Source organism: Monodelphis domestica, chromosome 1 (genome assembly GCF_027887165.1).
Source record: "Monodelphis domestica isolate mMonDom1 chromosome 1, mMonDom1.pri, whole genome shotgun sequence".
NCBI classification, from domain to species: Eukaryota; Metazoa; Chordata; class Mammalia; order Didelphimorphia; family Didelphidae; genus Monodelphis; species Monodelphis domestica.
Genome location: NC_077227.1, coordinates 286,037,713 through 286,057,625, shown reverse-complemented (window position 1 = coordinate 286,057,625; position 19,913 = coordinate 286,037,713). Strand labels below are relative to the sequence as shown.

General features: G+C 36.2%; 1 protein-coding gene across 10 annotated transcripts in view; it reads left to right on the top strand.

The window, feature by feature from the left end:
- Window positions 1-19,913, top strand: part of MIA2 (MIA SH3 domain ER export factor 2) — a 139,044-nt gene that overhangs the window by 33,038 nt on the left and 86,093 nt on the right. Inside the window, exon 1 of one of the 10 annotated variants that reach the window (XM_056810989.1) lies at window positions 17,170-17,322. The exons of 8 other annotated variants lie outside the window; for them this stretch is intronic. In XM_056810989.1, coding sequence (XP_056666967.1) covers window positions 17,296-17,322 — 27 coding nt within the window. In that variant the 5' untranslated portion in view covers window positions 17,170-17,295. Of the gene's footprint in view, window positions 1-17,169; window positions 17,323-19,913 lie in introns of those variants that run through there. One more of the 10 variants, XM_056810994.1, reaches the window with a different exon arrangement.

Genomic DNA, 19,913 nt, shown 5'->3' with positions numbered 1-19,913 from the left:
GGGGTATGCATTAATATTTTAACAAATGTATTTAAAACTTGTATTGCTCCAAAACAAAAAAAATTAAAGAAAAATCTTCTCAATACTGTTGATGTGCTTTAAATACAAAAAGGAGAGAAAAAATGAAACTCAGAAAAAATTAAAGGGTTTTTTTTTTTAATTTGTATTGACTCCAAGGCAGAAGAGTGGTAAGGTCTAGGCAATGAGAGTTAAGTGATTTGCCCAAGGTCACACAACTTCGAAGTGTCTGAGACCAGATTTGTACCTAGGACCTCCTGTCTCTAGACCTGACTCTCAATCCACTGAGCCACCCAGCTGCCCCCCAAAATTAAAGTTTTTTTTTTTTAAGTTTTAAAAATAAAAAATATATAGCTTAAAATCAGTGACACATGGTGTCAGCCAAGTGAGGGTACAAAATAATTTTCAGAATAAAATAGTAACACAGTAGATAATGCACATTCAAAGAAGTACTAAAGTCCCCCAAATTCACAATAGCCCAGTTAATTACAATAGCAAACAAACCCACTATCATATTTCACATAAGTTGCTGTATGTTTATATATATATAAATCATCCATTCAGAAACTACTAGTTACTAAAATTATTTCTGAAGACCCCTTAGAATTACCATTTAAATTCTTAACTCATTAAATTCTCTAAAGTTTGCACACAATTTAACCAGTTTTGTTGAAATCCATCCATCATCATCTATGTGACAATTAACAAAGGCAACATGTGATCTTCAATGGATCTAGTGATAGGGGTTTTAGGCAAGATGTTCATGGGCTTATACAGTGATATTTTGTTCTTCAACAGAGGTCAAGGTACAAATTAAAGATCAATATAGGCAAAACATAGTAGCTTAAAATGATTCAGTATAACAGAAAGATATTGATTAAATTAAAACAGATGAACTTTAAAAAATTTAAACCTGAAAGCAATCAGTAAATACAATAATATAAACCAAAGAGGAGGTGTACACAGGCCGTGCAGTCAAAATCCTTTTCACCAATCCCAATAGACTTGTTCTATATTACAGAAGGAGAATAAACTCAAAATAGCAAGAAACTTCCAGATCTCTTGTAAAGTTTCCTTCTCCTCCCCCAGTATTTATTATCCATTTGGATTTCTTTTGTCAGAGGTCTGAATTTCCTCATAGAAGCACAGGGCAGAATCTCCACTCTGTTTGTTGAGAGCATTTAAGACTTTTAGAACTTCGTCAAAATATTTCAGCTTGGTTTGTAGTTTAAGCAGCCTAGCTTGTGGCATAATCTTGAGGAGAAGGAAATAAAGTAGAAAATCTCTAAGGAAAATAAAAACTCCCAGGAAAAGAATTAAGCAGATCCAAGCTGCTCTTTTTAGCTCTACCAACTCAAACTGTTGTTTCAGAGTTTCAAGTATGCTTTGCAAAACAATTTTCATGAAAGAGGCTGAATGGGGTTTGTTTACAGAGTAAACAGAAAGAAACAAATCTTTGAGGGGAAACAATAGTGTATTTGCATATGAGAAATAAAATACTTCTCCTTGGTGTTTTGGGTCAAGAAAAAAAGGAGGGGGAAAAACAGGTTTATTCCCCAAAACCGACTAAATCTACTGATTTGGAACTAACTGCCCTCCCTGTGAAAAACCTTTAGTAACAGCCTTCTAAATTAGGAGTCCAGGATCAGCTTAAAAAAATCTGCTTGAAAATTAGAAGGTGTGAGGTTCTTTTTTCCACGCTGAAAAATGGCTATGGCAGGCTAGAAACACACACATGGAGTATGGAAAGGGATTGGGATAGAAAAAATTTTATCCGTCACCCTCTGTGGAAAAAAATGGCTGGGATTGGCAGGCTCTTGGGGTGGGTCTGATCTCAGCAAGAGGAGGCTCCAAACTGGGTGGAGAGCATTGAGGAATGCTGGCCAAACAGATATATAGGATGAACAGCAGGCAGTGGCAAGTGGCAGGGCAGGGGAGGAGTGCAGGCACACCTTGCCACCAGACACTTGAGGGGGGCAGCAACCAGGCAAACTTATGATCTTTACTGTAAGGCTATCTACTAGGAAATTTTTGAGAATTCGCAATCTCTTTGTGGTAAGCCAAAATGTGAGTTATAAAATTAATATTCAATAACTATTATATTTTTAAAGTTTTATTAATAATAACTAGGGCAAAAGAACTGCCTGAATTCAGCCTGGTAGCAGGTCCAAAAAAAAAAGGAAGAGGGAGGAGTTATATCCACTTAAATACAATCATGAAAAATAGGGGGATGCAAGAAAAGGGAATTTTTGGAAATACTAAGGGACTTCTGGGGGATGAAGTCCAAAGGCTCAAAATCTCCATTTATACATTATTTGTCTTCTTTTAGTATTCCTTCTGCTTTCTCTTATATATTTTTAAATGTTTAATTGCCCTTATTATACTTATTTTTTCTTTTTGTTGGTATCACTATCTTTACTCATCAGTATTCTTCCCAGCAATTGTTTTGCTTCTCAAGTAGAAATGTCCTTTGTAACAAATAAGTATTGGAAAATAAAACTAAACCAAATAGGGGATATGTCTGAAAATTTGTGCTTCATTCTGAACTGCTGGTCCATTGCCTCTTTTCAAGAAGTAGAGAGCATGTTTCAGCATCAGTCATCTGAAATTGTGTTTATTGTATTACTAAGGTCCTTAAGTCCCCCCCTCTCCCACCTTTACATTACTGAGGCTATTCTACAAGTTATTCTTCAGGTTCTGGTCACTTAACTCTGCATCAGTTCATATAAGTCTTTCCAGAGTTCTCTGAATCCATCTTTTTTTGTAATTTCTTCCAATGCAATAATATTTCATTACATTCACATTGCCTGATTTTTTTCAAGTATTCCCAAGTTAATGGTCATTAACTTTGGCTCAAATTGTTTGCTACAACAGAAATTATTATTATGTATATTTTTGTATATATGGATCCTTTCCCTTTTTATCTGCTTTTTTTTGTGTGGGTAGGAACCTAGTAGTGCTAGTAAAACAAATCAGTTTAGTGGCTTTTTGAGTTCTAAATTATTTTCAAGAATGGTTGCATCTCCCTTAACAATGCATTAATGTGACTTCTGTCCCTTAGCTCTTCCAAAAATGATCATTTTCCTTGCCAATTTGATGTTCTTTTATTATTGTTGATTTGGATTATTTTTTCATATGATTACTGATTGCCCACATTTCTTCTTCTGAAAATTGCTCATTAAGATACTTTTACCATTTTCCTTTAAAAAAACAACAACATATCTTTTGTTTTAGAATTGATATAAATAAGCAATTGGGGCAATTGGGGTTTAAGTAACTTACCCAGATTCACATAGCTCAGAAGTGTTTGAGGCCACTTTGAACCCATGACCCCTTGTTTCCAGTCCCAGCTCTCAATCCACTGAGCCACCCAGCTGCACTCCCCTCATATACTCTTAAGTCAAGATCCTTTACCAACATGATTGTCCTTCTCTGGTTTCTGGTAACATCTTTCTTCAACTTCATACCTAGAATTGAATATATTTATAAGTAGTCCAATCAAGATAAAATACAGAGGGACTGTCACCTTTTTATTCTGGGAAATACCATTAACTTTTTGGGTTGGTATATCACTAATTACTCTTCCATATTGAATTTATAGTCTTAATGGACTCCAGGACTTTTTTAGACAAATTGCTTTCTAACCATACCTCTTCAATTCAATACATGTGAAGTGAATCTCCAATATAAAATTTTACATTTTTCCTACTGAATTTCATCTTATTAGATTAAATTCAATTCCAAAGCCTGTCAAGATCTTTTTGGATTTTGTTTATACCATTGAATGTTTTCATGATCCCTCCCAACATAGTACCATTTACACAAGCATGCCATGCTATGATTTTATCCAAATCACTGATAAAAATATTTACATAACATAGGACTCCGAATAGATTCCTAAGTCTCCCATTGAAGACTTGTTGCCATATTGACCTTTCACCATTAATGACTATTTTTTTTGGCCCTGCCTTTTTTTTATTTATTTAATTTTAATTTTTAAATTGTATTTAATTAAATGATTTAGAATAATTTTTCATGGTTACAAGACTCATGTTCCTTCCCTCTTCTCCTCTCCCATATATGACACATAATTCTACTGGGTTTAACAAGTGCCCTTGATCAAGACCCATTTCCTTATTATTAGTGTTTGCACTAGGGTAATCTTTTCGAGTCCAATTTCCCAATCATAGCCCCACCAACCCATGTGATCAAGTGGTTGTTTTTCTTCTGTGTTTCTACTCCCACAGTTCTTCCTCTGGATGTGGATAGAGTCCTTTCTCATATGTTCCTCCAAATAGTTCTGGATCATTACATTGCTCTTAGTAGAGAAGTCCATTACATTTGAATTTACCACAGTGCATCAGTCTCTGTATACAATGTTCTCCTGGTTCTGTTCATTTCACTTTATATCAATTCCTGGGGGTCATTCTAGTTCCCATGGAATTCCTCCATTTTATTATTCCTTTGAGCACAATAGTATTCCATCACCAACAGTACCACAATTTGTTCAGCCATTCCCCAATTGGAGGGCATCCCCTCATTTTCCAAGTTTTTTCTACCACAAACTGCTTGGCTATAGCTATGAATATTCTTGTACAAGTCTTTTTCCTTATTATCTCTTTGGGGTTGTAAGGATAATGTTAGGGTTGTGGTCTAATCTAAATTAATTTGGTTGCCAGAGAAAATCCCAAATAATATACCCAAGTCAGTTTGGAAATTGATGGTGATTTTAATTAATATAGAGGGAAGGAATTAAGGAGAAGAGAGAGAAGAGGGCATAGGATTTCTCCCACCTGGCCTGTGCCAGAGGGAGTTCAAAGACCACCACCATGAGGTCTTTTAAGAAGATTAGAGGCTTTTCTAAGAGGATAGTGTTTGGAAGGTAAAGGAGAAAAGAATCAGTCCAAACTCAGTGAAGATGCCTCACCTGAACTAGGTTACTCAGCTTCTTCCCGTATAGTATCAAGGAAAACTCACTGCCAAACCAGACAATAGCAACCACCACGCCAAGATTCTGAAATGCTCAGCAAGCTGCCGCCAGAGCCACCTCTCTGCCAAAAGAGCCCGGAGAGAGGAAGTAACGTGAAATATATAGACGGTTATTAAACCTTCTTGCATCTCACATGTACCAATGGTAGCTTAAGCTTGATTTAGCCCAGGGGGTCTGTCAGTTGCTTCTGATTTGTCATTTGCTGGCACATGTCATAGGCCACCCATATCAATACGTAATCCTTAAGTAGGGGTGTAGACATTCCTGTTTTGTTAGACTAAGCAGAGTGGAGTAAATCTAAAATTCACAATTCCCCCTGATGATGATTGGGGGACTAGTCTCCCCAACTGATCACTAAACATAATCATCCTGCACCTTTAAATTCTTCTAACTGCAGGTGCATACAAAATTTCACCTTCTAAGAGGAAACTACAATAGTTAAATAGAAGAGGGGAATAGAAGAGAGAGACAGCAAAACCAATGTTTGCTGGGCACACTGACAAAAACCAATTGGGGGTAGTCCCCTTTTGTCATAAGAGTATACATTCAAATAAATGTTCAATCAAACTTCAGTTCAATCAACCACACCCAAAGTTCATTCTGGATCTTCTTGATGTAGTATAGATTTTCAGGAATCTTTCTGCAACAGTTCATTCTCTGGATTTAGGAGCTAGCAAGCTTCTTTCCTTGAAGATCTTTCTTGACCAAGATTTTTAAATCTTAGATTTTTATTAAAATACAATCCCTCCCCCCCCCAAGTGGGTGTTAAGAAACATCCAGTTCAGCTCAGGATGCATTGTTGAGTTATGGGGGTATATGAATCAATTATAAAAAGAAGAGAAAAAACCCCAAAAACATAAAAAAAAAGAAAGTTAAACTTTTGGGAGAAAAAAATTAAAAATCAGAATCAAAATATCAAAATCTATGTTTATAAAATTTTGAATAAGCAAGTATAGATTCATAAAATGTCCTTGTATTAGGGTTTAATACATTTCTAACAGACCCCTGTATTAGGGTCCAATTTAAAGTAATTTCTATCCCACAAGTCCGTAGGACAGTATTCAGTAATATTTCACTTACCCATTTGCAGTCAAGACTACAGGAAGTCTCCATACTATAAGAAACAAAAAGAAGGAGAATTTCATTTTGATAGGGAAGTGTCCTTCCCTGGTCTGATTTTTTGTCATTCTCAGGGATATGGGGAGCCAGGATGATAGCCAAACTTTGGTACTTGTCTGTGAGTATGTCACAAAGAGCGCAGATACAAAGAAGTCCTACAACTTAACATATGTGAAGCATTGCAACCTCGAGTCTCACACTGGGTTCAAGTCCTTTTGTAATATCTTAGAAGTGCATCAATCCTACCTGGATTGGTTTCTTTCTTTTTCACCTGTGTGCTCCTTTTGACACTATTCAGGTTAAGGCTGTGCTCCTTGTTTTTATCCCATTTCCTAGAATCAGACATAAACATTAATCACAGTCCCATAATATTTTATCAATAAATGGCAGGTTCCCACAGTTTAAAGCTTTTTGGGTATGCATTAATATTATACCAAGATATATATATATATATATATATATATATATATATATATATATATATATATATATAAAACTTATATTACTGCAAAAAATAATATTAATTGTATGTATCTTTAGTATAAGAAATGATAAAAAGGAAAAAATCAAGTATTATAATCAAAATAAAATAAAAGAAATAATAAAATAAGGGGGGGGGAATTCAGGAATTCAATGTGTTCTCAAAAAACAGCATCCACTTGTCAATGGATTATTATCTCCAATGCATGTGATAGGATGTCTCAGTCTCAACAGAAGATGCTCTCTTTACATGTGAGCAATGAATCCAAGAGTCCTTCTCTCTAATATTTATAGATGTTGGAGTAGTTAACAATATTTGGAATGGCCCTTCCCAGGAAGTCTGAGTTGCTCCAGTACACTGGAAGTTCTTAATATATACCTTGTCTCCTGGGTTCAGGTCATGAAGTGAAAAGTCTAGTGGTCTGGCTTGTACTGCAGCTCCAGGTTAATTTAGTTCACATACTTTGTGCTGTAATTCCTGTATAAAGGAAGCAATAGTAGTATCTCCCCCTAATAGTGATGTATATACAGGGGAGAAAGGCTTAACCTGTAAAGGTGTATGTCCAAAAAGCATCTCAAATGGTGAGATGTGTAGGTCTCCTCTAGGCCTGCTTCTAAGATAAAATAGGGCCAGAGGGAGAATTTCAGGCCATTTTAAATGGGTCTCATTGCATAATTTTCCAATCATAGTTTTAAGTTCTTTGTTCATTCTTTCAACTTGGCCTGAGCTCTGGGGATGATATGGTACATGAAATTTGGGAGTTATCCCCAAGCAAGAATATATCTGATTTAGGACAGAATCAGTAAAATGACTTTCTCTATCTGAATCAATATGTGCTGGTAGGCCAAAGTGAGGAATAATCTCTTTTAAAAGCTCCTTAGCAAAAAAAGCTGCTGTGGCTCAGGCTGCAGGAAATGCTTCCGACCATCTGGTCAGTTGATCTACTATGACTAGACAAAATTTATAATGTCCAGTCTTTGGCGTTGTTATGAAATCTCTGTAGGTGCTCAAAAGGTGTGTAAACGAGAGGACACCCACCAAAGGCTTTACCACAGAAGGCATGTTGGTTATATGCTTGGCAGGTAGAACAGGCTGTACACACTTTAGAGACTATAGTAGTTACACCAGGAGCTATCCATACACTTTTAATAGAGTCCACAATGCCCTGGGTACCAAAGTGACCATTTTTATGAATAGATTGGCAAAATTGGTGATAGAAACTTCTAGGGAGCAAGGGTTTTTCTTCAGATGACACCTATAATCCATCAATCTGTTTTGCTTTGAATTTTTGCTTCCATTTTTCCACTTCCTTTTCATTATAGGAAAGTGATAAATTTCAGTCATCAGTGGTTCTTAATGTTAAAATTAATTCTAGCCATTCTATGGCTGCTAGTTTTGCAGCAGTATCTGCCCGGTCATTTTCCCTAGAGACAGGGTCAGTGTCACCTGTATGGGCAGAGCAATGAACTACAGCTAGGGCTTTGGGCAGCTGGAGAGCAGAAGAACTTCATTAATAATTTCTGCATTAGCTGTGGATTTTCCAACTGAAGTTAAAAATCCTCCCTGGAGCCATAGCATCCCAACTGAGTGACAAATGCCAAAAGCATATCTAGAACCTGTATAAATTGTTGCCTTTTTATCCTTGGCAATTATACAGGTGTGTTTCAGAGCTATGAGTTCTGCACCTTGAGCAGTGAAGTTGACCACCCAGAGGCAAATTCTGTGACTACAGTAGCTCCAGTGTAGCGTATGCCATCCCTCACAAAAAAGGAACCATCAGTAAATAAGACCACATCTGGATTGCCTAAAGGAGTGTCCAAGAGATTATCTCTAGATTTTTCTGCCATGGACACTAGAGTCTCACAACTGTGTAATGGTTCTCCTGAAGTTGGTAAATATGGAAGCAAGGTGGCAGGGTTAAGAATTGGACAGCATTTCAAGGTAATGTTTTCATTGTTTAACGAGGTTATTTTATACCTTGTAATTCGCTGATCAGAAAATGCCCATGTTCTATGTCTTAGCAACAGTGCTTCTACCACATGTGGGCATATAATTTTCATAATTGTCAATGGGCATCCCAATACTAGATCAACAGTTTTTGTCACTAGTAAGGCTGTAGCAGCTTCTCCTCTAAGACGTGGTGGTGCTACTGATGCTACTGGTTTCAGTTGGGCAGAATAATAAGTAATTGGGCACTGAGAATAACAAGTAATTGGGCACTGAGAAGGTCCCAAAGTCTAAGTTAAAACACCTCATCACTCAGGTATATACATAGTAAATGGCTTGTTTTAATCTGGGATGCCTAGAGCAGGAGCAGACAGGTGTTCTGGCTCTAATTTAAGTGGTTCAGGGACCGATTCCCTTGTTAGTACTATAAGGGATTTAGTAATTTCCCCATAGCAAGGAATCCACTGTCTACAAAACCCTGTTGCTCCTAAAATTGTTCTCAAATGTTTCTTAGTGGTATGAGCACTTAAATTTTGAATATTTTAAATTTGTTTGGGAGAAATAGAGCGGGCACCCACAGTCAGGATGAACCCCAAATATTCTACTTTAGGGAGACACCACTGAACTTTATTCTTTGAGATTTTATGTCCTCTTTTGTGTATTTCCAAAAGAAGGTGTTTATTATCTTCCTGATATGCTTCTGTGTCTGTTGAAGCCAAGAGTAGATCATCTATGAATTTGATTAATTTACTGCTTTTAAATGTTATATAATCTGTGTCTTGGTTCAAACTTTGTGCAAATAAACTCGGGCTTTCCATGAACCCTTGTGGCAACTGACTCTGTGTATATCTGGAGTCCTTCCAGGTGAAAGCAAAGATATGCCTGGAGTTCTCATGTATGGGTATGGAAAAGAAGGCTGAGCACAAGTCCACTACTGTAAAGTATGTAGCTGTACTAGGAATAGAAGAAATAATCGTATGTATGTTGGAAACTATGGAGTGTCTCTTTATAACTTGATTGTTCACAGCCCTCAAATCCTGTACGAATCTATAGAAGTGCTTGCCATCGGGCCATATTTTTGGTTTTTTAATGGGCAGGATGGGAGAATTGTATTCAGATTTCTAAGGGATTATTATTCCCTGGTCAATTAATGAATTTATTACTGAGGTAATACCCTCAATTGCCTCTTTTGAGAGGGGATATTGAGGAATAGAAGGAGGTGGGCTAGATTTAGTTTTTATCTGCACAGGAAGAGCTGACTTAAGTAAGCCTACATCAGAAGAACATGTAGCCCAAAGAGACTCCAGTATATCTTCAGGTATTACAAAGGTGGGATACTCTTTCCCCTCATGACTCTCTGAGAGAAGTACAGGGAGTAATTTTTAAAATTCCTCAGGTACTTCCAATGATAAGGAATCATCTGGGTAGCAAGTTATTGTGGCTCTGAGTTTGCATAGAAGGTCCCTCCCCAGCAAATTTAAAGGGGATTCAGGCATCAAAAGCTATGAATATTCTTATATAAGTCTTTTTTCGTATTATCTCTTTGGGGTACAAACCCAGCAGTGCTATGGCTGGATCAAAAGGCAGACAGTCTTTTATCGCCCTTTGGGCATAGTTCCAATTTGCCCTCCAGAATGGTTGGATCAATTCACAACTCCACCAGCAATGAATTAATGTTCCCACTTGGCCACATCCCCTCCAGCATTCATTACTTTCCTTTGCTGTCATGTTAGTCAATCTGCTAGGTGTGAGGTGATACCTCAGAGTTGTTTTGATTTGCATCTCTCTGATTATAAGAGATTTAGAACACTTTTTCATGTGCTTGTTAATAGTTCTGATTTCTTTAACTGAAAATTGCCTATTCATGTCCCTTGCCCATTTTTCAATTGGAGAATGGCTTGATCTTTTGTACAACTGTTTTAGCTCTTTATAAATTTGAGTAATTAGACCTTTGTCAGAGGTTTTTCTTATGAAGATGTTTTCCCAATTTGTTGTTTCCCTTCTGATTTTAGTTACATTGGTTTTGTTTGTACAAAAACTTCTTAATTTGATGTAATCAAAATTACTTATTTTACATTTTGTGACTTTTTCTAAGTCTTGCTTGGTTTTAAAATCTTTCCCTTCCCAAAGATCTGACATGTATACTATTCTGTGTTCACCTAATTTACTTATAGTTTCCTTCTTTATGTTCAAGTCATTTACCCATTATGAATTTATCTTGGTGTAGGGTATGAGGTGTTGATCCAAACTTAATCTCTCCCACACTGTCTTCCAATTTTCCCAGCCGTTTTTATCAAATAATGGATTTTTGTCCCCAAAACTGGGGTCTTTGGGTTTGTCATAGACTGTCTTGCTGAGTTCATGTACCCCAAGTCTATTCCACTGATCCTCCTTTCAGTCTCTTAGCCTTATTGTGTATATATATATTTATATATATATATTTACATATATATATATATATATATATATATAGCCTAATCTTACCAAATTGTTTTGATGACCACTGCTTTATAGTATAGTTTGAGATCTGAGACTGCAAGGCCACCTTCCTTTGCATTGTTTTTCATTATTTCCCTGGATATCCTTGATCTTTTGTTCTTCCATATGAACTTTGTTATGATTTTTTCTAGTTCAGAAAAAAAGTTTCTTGGAAGTTCAATGGGTATGGCACTAAATAGGTAGATAAGTTTGGGAAGGATGGTCATTTTTATTATATTGGCTTATCCTACCCTTGAGCAGTTAATGTTTTTCCAATTACTCAAATCTAGTTTTAGTTGTGTGGAAAGTGTTTTGTAGTTGTGTTCATATAGTTCCTGTGTTTGTCTCAGCAAATAGATTCCTAAGTATTTTATATTGTCTAAGGTGATTTTGAATAGAATTTCTCTTTCTAATTCTTGCTGCAGAGATATGTTGGAGATATATAGAAATGGTGATGACTTTTTTGGGTTTATTTTGTATCCTGCAACTTTGCTAAAGTTGTGGATTATTTCCACTAACTTTTTAGTTGATTCTCTAGGATTCTTTAAGTAGACCATCATGTCATTCACAAAGAGTGATAGCTTGGCCTCCTCATTGCCAATTTTAATACCCTCAATTTCTTTTTCTTCTCTAATTGCTACTGCTAGTGTTTCTAGTACAATGTTGAATAATAATGGTGATAAGGGGCATCATTGTTTCACTCCTGATCTTATTGTGAATGCATCTAGTTTATCCCCATTGCAGATGATGTTGACTGATGGTGTTAGATAGATATTGTTTATTATTTTTAGGAAGGATCCTTCTATTCCTATGCTTTCTAGTGTTTTCAATAGGAATGAGTGTTGTATTTTGTCAAAGGCTTTTTCTGCTTCTATTGAGATAATCATGTGATTTTTTTTGGTTTACTTGTTGATATGATCGATTATGTGCATGGTTTTCCTGATATTAAACCATCCTTGCATTCCTGGTATAAATCCTACCTGATCAAAGTGAATAATCCTTGTAATGACTTGCTGGAGTCTTTTCGTTAGTATCTTGTTTAAGATTTTTGCATCTATGTTCATTAAGGAGATTGGTCTGTAGTTTTCTTTCTCTGTTTTTGGCCTGCCTGGCTTTGGGATCAGTACCATATTTGTGTTGTAGAATGAATTTGGTAGAACTCCCTCTTTGCTTATTATGTCAAATAGTTTATATAGTATTGAGATTTGGTGTTCTTTGAATGTTTGATAGAACTCATTTTTGAATCTATCAGGCCCTGGGGATGTTTTCTTTGAGAGTTCTTTGATGGCCTGTTCAATTTCTTAAATTATATGAAATAACGTGGTCACTGAAATTATTATATTTCAAGTCAGAAGCTTATTTACCAAAATAGAGAGGGCACAATAAAGTAGAGAAATGTGAGAGAGGTTAGAGAAAATACCTATACTAGTCCTCAGCCAGGAGGGCTGGTAGTGAGTAATCAAGTGGCCTCCTTCAAGATGGAAGCTAGTCTTTTAGGAAACTAGGAAAAGAGTCAGTTCTTCTCACTCACCCATGTCAATGTTAAAAACTGTAAATGCCAAAAACTGTAAAGATTTTGGCCAAACTGTAAAGATAATTTTAGTGTTTTGACTTAAAATCTAAAATAAGTGGTCGCCATGGGAAATTCCCAAATATGAAAAATACCCAAGTCAGCTGGGGATTTATGGAGATTTTAATTAATATAAATGAAGGAATTAAGGGAAGGAGAGAAAGAGAGAGAGAGAGAGAGAGAGAGAGAGAGAGAGAGAGAGAGAGAGAGAGAGAGAGAGAGAGAGAGAGAGAGAGAGAGAGAGAGAGAGAGAGAGAGAGAAGAGAGAGAGAGAGAGAGAGAGAGAGAGAGAGAGAGAGAGAGAGAGAGAATTAATTTAAATTGCTCTGGCTCAGGATAAGCCAATCAGTAGAAAAAGGCCTAGGCCAAAATGGCCTAGGCCTGAGTCTAAGGGAGAGCGAGTCAGTCTTTATCACTCACCACAAGATCATCTCCAAGCTGGGTTCTTTCCCTCCCAACTGAAATCTTCTCCAAACTGAATTCAATCGCAAACTCCATTCAAAATCTCCCTGAACTCCAACTACCAATTTATCTTTTACCTCTTCCTTTTAAAGAAATTTTCTCTTATGTTACCTCCCCTAAATTTTCATGTCTACCAATCACAGTAGACACTTTTTTCCAGGACTGCCCATTCTTAGTTCTCATCTTCTTTTGTTCTCACCTTCTCTGGTTAGATAATTGAGTACATCACACCTCTTTTGTTAAGCTTGCCTTTTGTAAGTTACTTGACTTTTTAGGTACTAATTTAACCTTTATCGGTACTTAGCACCTTTTTGTATTAGATCTAAAAATAGACCACCTAACTTAAGGTTTTGGCTTTACTATAAGGTGTGAGTTGGGGACTTTCATTGTTCAATCAGGAGTTTATAACTTTATCTTTCCCTAAGGCACTGTTTGAGTAGGGTGGAGTAATTTTAAAACTTCTCAATACATTCCTAATCAAGTATCTTCATTGTTAAAAATGGGGAATACCTTAATCAAATCTTCTAAAGTAGAGTCTGAGTAGTTTTAAGATTCACATCCAACAAAGTAGTCCAGGAGTTAGAGTCTAAGTTGAAACTACAACCCCAGCCACAGTCTCCAGTGAAGTTCCCTTGAAGACTATCTCCAGGAGACACTTTCAACAAGACTCAACTTTAGAAGACTGCCCCAATTGAAGGATTTTGTGTCTTTTACAGTGGTTTCTTGTCCTTACCCCTCTTCAAAGGGGCCAATCACAGTTTCCAAATTGTCTTGCACTGTCCAGGGGCAGTGTCTGTGGGATTGACTTCTCACTTCTAAAGGTGTTAACCTCTCCTCCTAAGATTCACATGTTTCTGAGTTGTCACCCAGTTGGATTCACACGATTCTGAGTGTGTGAACTCTTAAAAGAATTCAAAAGTTTCTGCCTGTTTGAGTTAGAAAAAAGGGTGGATCTCTCCAAGTATCTTGCTAGCTTCTCACCTGGCACTAAGTAGAGTGTGAATTCATTAAGCAGTTTTTGAGCTCCTCCACCTTGTTCAAGCTTGTGTTGATTCAATCAGAAGGTAAACAAAGGAGGGTTAATTCTATCTTCACAATCTAGTGATGTACTTAAGTTAGTGTTAACTTCTATAGGCAATAGAGTAAAGAATTCTCTTTCACAGTCCCCCTATTAAAATGTGAGTTTCTTGAGAACAAAGACTGACTTTTCTATGTAGTCCTAGCTCTTAGTACAATGCTTTGCATTGTGATAATTGCTTTATTTTTGATAAATGCTTCATTCATTTACTCCTAAGGGAATATTTTAATATACTTTTGTTATTACAGAGCTTCTAAGCAAGATTACTAATGTAGGTGCAGCTAGGTGGCACAGTAGACAGAGTGCTAAGCCTGAAGGAAGTCACTTGATCTTGTTTGCCTAGCTCTTGCCCTTCTGTCTTAGAATTGTTACTAGGACAGAAAGTAAGGGTTAAAAAAAAAAACAAAAAGATTGCTCACACAATCTTAACTGATGTGTGAAATTTTTTGTCCAAATATTCCAAGTAATAATGTCTTCAATTCTCAGGTAATTTTGTTAGCTTTTGTACAGAACACATTTTAGTTTTATTGTATAAAAGACTTGAGTTAATATTACTATTATAGAATAAAATCTACTTTCTTTGTTTATTAGCAAAAATTGCAAAAAAGCTGAAAGTTTTAAAAATATAGTAACAATGACAAACAGTTGGTTAAGGTGGAGACAGACTTCTTTAGGAAGTAGATCATTACTCTTTGAAGGATTTTAGTTTCATATATAGATTCAAGAACAGAAAAAAATCACATGCAGGTGGACATAATATTTGTTAAGTTCTAACATTTCCAAAATGTCTAAGTTTGGACATTCTAGAAAGAAAAACACAGATAGTTATTAATATTAACTTAGGAGTCATCTACTAATCTTTTAGATGATGATGTCGTCAATATTTTGAAACATCCTCCTGGACATAAGTGGGTAAAGCTAGCAGTTAAAGAAAGAAGGGCAAGGAGGGAACTTAGATGTATGCATTCTTGAGTCAAACCTCCTGAAAAGTATAGTTTTCAAGAGATAAGTAAATGAAATAAACTCTCTTCAGATAATTTTTTTAGCTATTCTACAGTTCAAAGTATTTGTATGAATTTTAAAACATATTTGCATTTTTACCTGAATGCTATATTTCTCTATTCAGTAAAGAGTAAAATTGCCCAGATCTTGTTCAACCAGTAATTCTAGATTAAATAAATGATGGGAACAACTCTTGCATCATCAGGATTCTAAGAAAGAACAGGTAGCTCAGCAATTGTTTGGTTTTCTTCTAAGGATTCAGTCTTGCAACCCTATATTATTTACAGCAATTAGTTCAATAGAACTTGTGCTTAAAAGATTTGAGATGGGGCCCCTTTGAGGTAGGTCAGAGTATCTATCCATTACTAAGCTTGCAATATGATACTAAAGATACTAGCAACAAGTTGATCATTTGCAATTCTCAAACTTTTTGGTCAAGATTCCTTTACTTTTTTTTTTTAAACCCTTACCTTCCATCTTAGAATCGATACATGGTGTGACTTGCCCAGAATCACACAGCTAGGAAGTGTCTGAGGCCACATTTGAACGCAGGACCTCTTGACTCCAAGCCTGGCTCTGTACTAAGTCACTTAATTGCCCCCTGCTTTTATACTTTTAAAAATTCTTTAAGATCACAAACAGCTTTTATTTGTGAGAGTTATATCTATTAATATTTATCATATTAGACATGACAACTAAAATTTTTAAAATATTAATTCGTTATAAAATAACAATAAGATCATTGCAGGTTAACTTTTTTTTTTTAATGAAAAACAACCAAGTTCTCCAAAATAAGTAAAAAAGTGAAGACAATGGCATTCTTTTACATATTTTTGCAAATCTCTTTAATGATGGGCTAAATAGAAGACTGCTAGATTCTTATATCTGCTTCTGCAGTTCATCTGTCTCAAGATGTTTTTGCTGAAGTATATGAATAAAATCTGGTTTCATTAGATATGTAGTTGGAAAATAAACAAATATTTTAATAAACAAATAGCCCTATAGGATTATTTTGAAAATAGTTTTCATCTCATGGACCCCCCTGAAAGAATCTTGGGGACCCCAGGAATCCTCAGACTGCACTTTGAGAACTATTAGTTTTGTGGAAAGCATTGTGGAACCAGTCAGAGACAAGAACTGAGCAGCGTCTAGCACATTTGTTGTCATTTCATTCATTGTTGTCAGTCATTTTAATTGTGTCTGACTCTTCATGACCCCATTTGGAGTTTTGTTGGCAAAACTCTGCAGTAGTTTGTCATTTTCTTCTCTAGTACAAATTTACAGATGAGGAAATGGAGGCAAAGAGGGGTAAGCCCAAGGTCTAGCACATAGTAGGGAATTTAATAAATGCTTATTGACTTTTGGGCTTGATCTAGGCTCAAATCTTGTCTGTGACTGTGGGTAAATCTCTTAATTTCCATATGCCTTGACTTCCTCATCCGTAGAATGACAGGATTAGAATAAAATATTCCAATATTTAATTCCTGTTTGAAATTCTAGGACTCGATGGTCAAATTTATTGAGTGCATCCAGTTTGGCAAAAATTAATCAAAATTAATTAAATTAATTAAAAATTAATCAAAAAATTTCCATTTCTTTCTAACTCTAAGACTTTGTCAAAAGAAATTCATACTGTAGATAATTCATAACTGCCTAGGGAGTTTGATGCTTAAATCTCAATAGCAAAAAAAAAATTACTTTCTAATTTGGAATGAAGAAAAAATGAAATGCCACATGGTAACAGAAAAATGATTAGACTTAATTAAATGAAGAAGTAGAGGGAGAGGAAGTGAAGAAAAAAAATAAATCATATTGTTAAAAAAACCCTCAATCTTGGACATTCACAAATGTCTATAATATGACAAACTAATATTTTCTGTTCAGTAGTTTAAAAAAGAAAGATTAAGTGAGTGTATGTTTAAAAGAAAGTTCAGTTTAAGGAGAGAAGCTGACCATGAAATCAGATATAGTGTTGGTAGTCGTGACTCTACCTGTGGCACCCCTTTACCCTTGCACAAGTGTCAAAACAGGATCTCCTTTTTAGAAACAAGTATCCAGGATTTCTTTGACTCCGGGAACTTCTGAAAGAAATGTAAGGCTTTTTAGTGAAACTACAGTAGACTTTTGGGACATGCTAGGATCTTTTCAAAATGCAGATGGAGGATTTAGAGGAGGAGGTAAGTTTTTGCATAGAAAACTTTTAGAAGAGAGGCTGGGTTTGGTATCCAGCCACATAGCTCTTGTTATGTGGCAATAACATGTAAGTTTTGCCACGCACATGTTCCTGGGAAGATTTTAGACATGTTTTTTTCTTTTCTGATGTTACAACCATTCATGTTGGCAAGTAATTAGGTTACACATTATTGAGATAAATGTGTTGTCTTAGGGTAACAGAATCTGTTTGTGTTGTGTTATTAACAAGATATAAAGAGATTCAAATGACTTGGGAGGTCCCTGAAAATAGCTGGTCTTGGCAGAATTACCATGCAACCCAAAGTGCCAGCATATGTCTGTGTTGTTCTAGAATCTTCTCAAGTTATGGACATGATAAAGATTTTTTTTTTGTTTTTTGGTTTTTTAACACTTACTTCCTGTCTTAGAGTAACCCTATGTGGCAAACTGCAAGATTGCAGTGTGACTTAAGGAAGACATAAGCCTCACTTTTGCTAAATTAAGGAGACAATTTTGATATTCTTTTGGCAAAAAAACTTAACCAAAAGACAAACAAAAAACAACCCACTGCTTTGTAATGGAGAGTGATGGAATTAGAATGAAGGGATCTGGGTTCAAGGTCTAGTTTGTTTTTTAAACTCTTACTTTCTATCTTGGAATCAATACCAAGTATTGACTCTAAGGCAGAAGAGTGATAAGGTCTAGGCAATGGGGGTTCAGTGACTTAACTAGGGTCACAAGAGCTCAGCTTTGCCACTCATTTCTTGTGACCTTGGGAAATTTTTTCATCTGTAAAAGGAAGTTAGACAGGATCCCCTCAGGTCATATACCCTATGGTCTTATGCTAGACTGGATTTATTTTGGAAAACATTTTATAGGATCTGAGATTCCATAAATCTTTTTTCATTACACTAGTATTTGGGAAATGTATATTAGTTGTCATGGAAAAAGATACTTTGGGAAGTAACATTAATGACTTGTCACTACATTGGAGAGGAAAATAAAAGTAGGTTGGTTCATTAAAACCATTTTTTTCAAGTGATAGAGAGTTTCTGTTTAAGAATCAAGTCAATGGGGACATAAAGAGGGGCAAAAATAATCTCTGCTCTTTAGGAGTTCACAGTGTAATGGGGGAGAAAAACATGCAAACAACTATGTCTAAACAAGGTACTGATAGGATGGGGGGTAATTTCAGAGAGACATTTGGATGTGGGGGTGGGCGTAAAAAACTTCTGGCAGACCTTTTTTTTTTTTAACCTTTACCTTCCATCTTAGAATCAATACTGTATATTGGTTCCAAGGCAGAAGAGTGGTAAGTGCTAGGCAAGGAAGGTTCAGTGACTTGCCCAGGGAAGTGTCTCAGGTCAGATTTGAATCTAGGACCTCCCATCTCTAGATCTGGCTCTCAATTCACTGAGCTACCCAGCTGCCCCCTGGGAGACTTTTAAACTGGGACCTGAAGGACAGGAAATCCAGGAGGTAGAGAGGCAGTCAATGAAAGGAGATGGAATGCCTTGTGTTAAGAAAAGCAAGAAAGCCAGGGTCATAGAGTCACTGAGTAAGTGGATGAAAGTAAGGAATAAGTAGATTGGAAAGATCTTACAGATTGTGAAAGGTTTTAAAAATCAAACTAAGAGGGCAACTATGTCACCAGGTGATAGTGTTAAGCCTAGAGTCTGGAGCATCTGGGTTCAAATGTGGCCTCAGAGTATCCTACCTGTGAGACCCTGGGCAAGTCACTTAACCTTGATTGCCTAGCCCCTACTGCTGTTCTGTATTGATTCTAAGACAGAAGGTAAGGGTTTAAAAGTCAATAGGGAGACACTGGAGTTTATCAAATGAGGGAATGACATGACAATATCTGTGGTTTTAGGAAAATTACTTTGATAAGTGATGGGAGGATGGACAAGAGGAGGGAAAGACATTAACTGGAAGGCTATTGAAATAGTCCCTGTGTGAAGTGATGAGTGCCACTGAGAGTTAGAGGAGATAATGGTATATGTGAATGTGAGGATGGTTGTCCATGTGTGTATGATATTGTAATCAGCAGGATTTGGCAAAAGATTGGATATGGAGGTGGAAGAGAAGGAAGAGTGAGGAGTGGAGGATGACACCTAAGTTTTGAGCCTAGATGACAGGTAGGAAAGTTGTGCTTTCAACAGTAATAGGGAATTTTGGAAGGAGAGAACATATAGTATGGAAAGATAATGAAATAATTTTTGGATATGTTGAATTTAAGAGGACATCACTTTTGAAATGTCCAGTAAGTAAATAGAGATGGAAAATCAGAAGAGAGGTTAGTGTTGAATAAATAAATCTGAGAACCAGTTATGATAATCATGATAATCGAATCTGAGGGACCATAAGTACAGAGGCAATGGTATTGAGGCAAAAGAGAAGAAAGCCCAGGACAGAGCCTTGGAGTTAGCATGTAAAGCCTGGATGAGGATCCAGCAAAGGAAAAAAAAAAACCCAGAATGAATATGGGCTATTATTAATAAGACACCCTACTTAAATCTGATACATCTGGAATTTCAGATTCTTGGAAACAACAGATTTTTTTTCAGGATAGGTAGGCCTCATCTTACTCAAAATT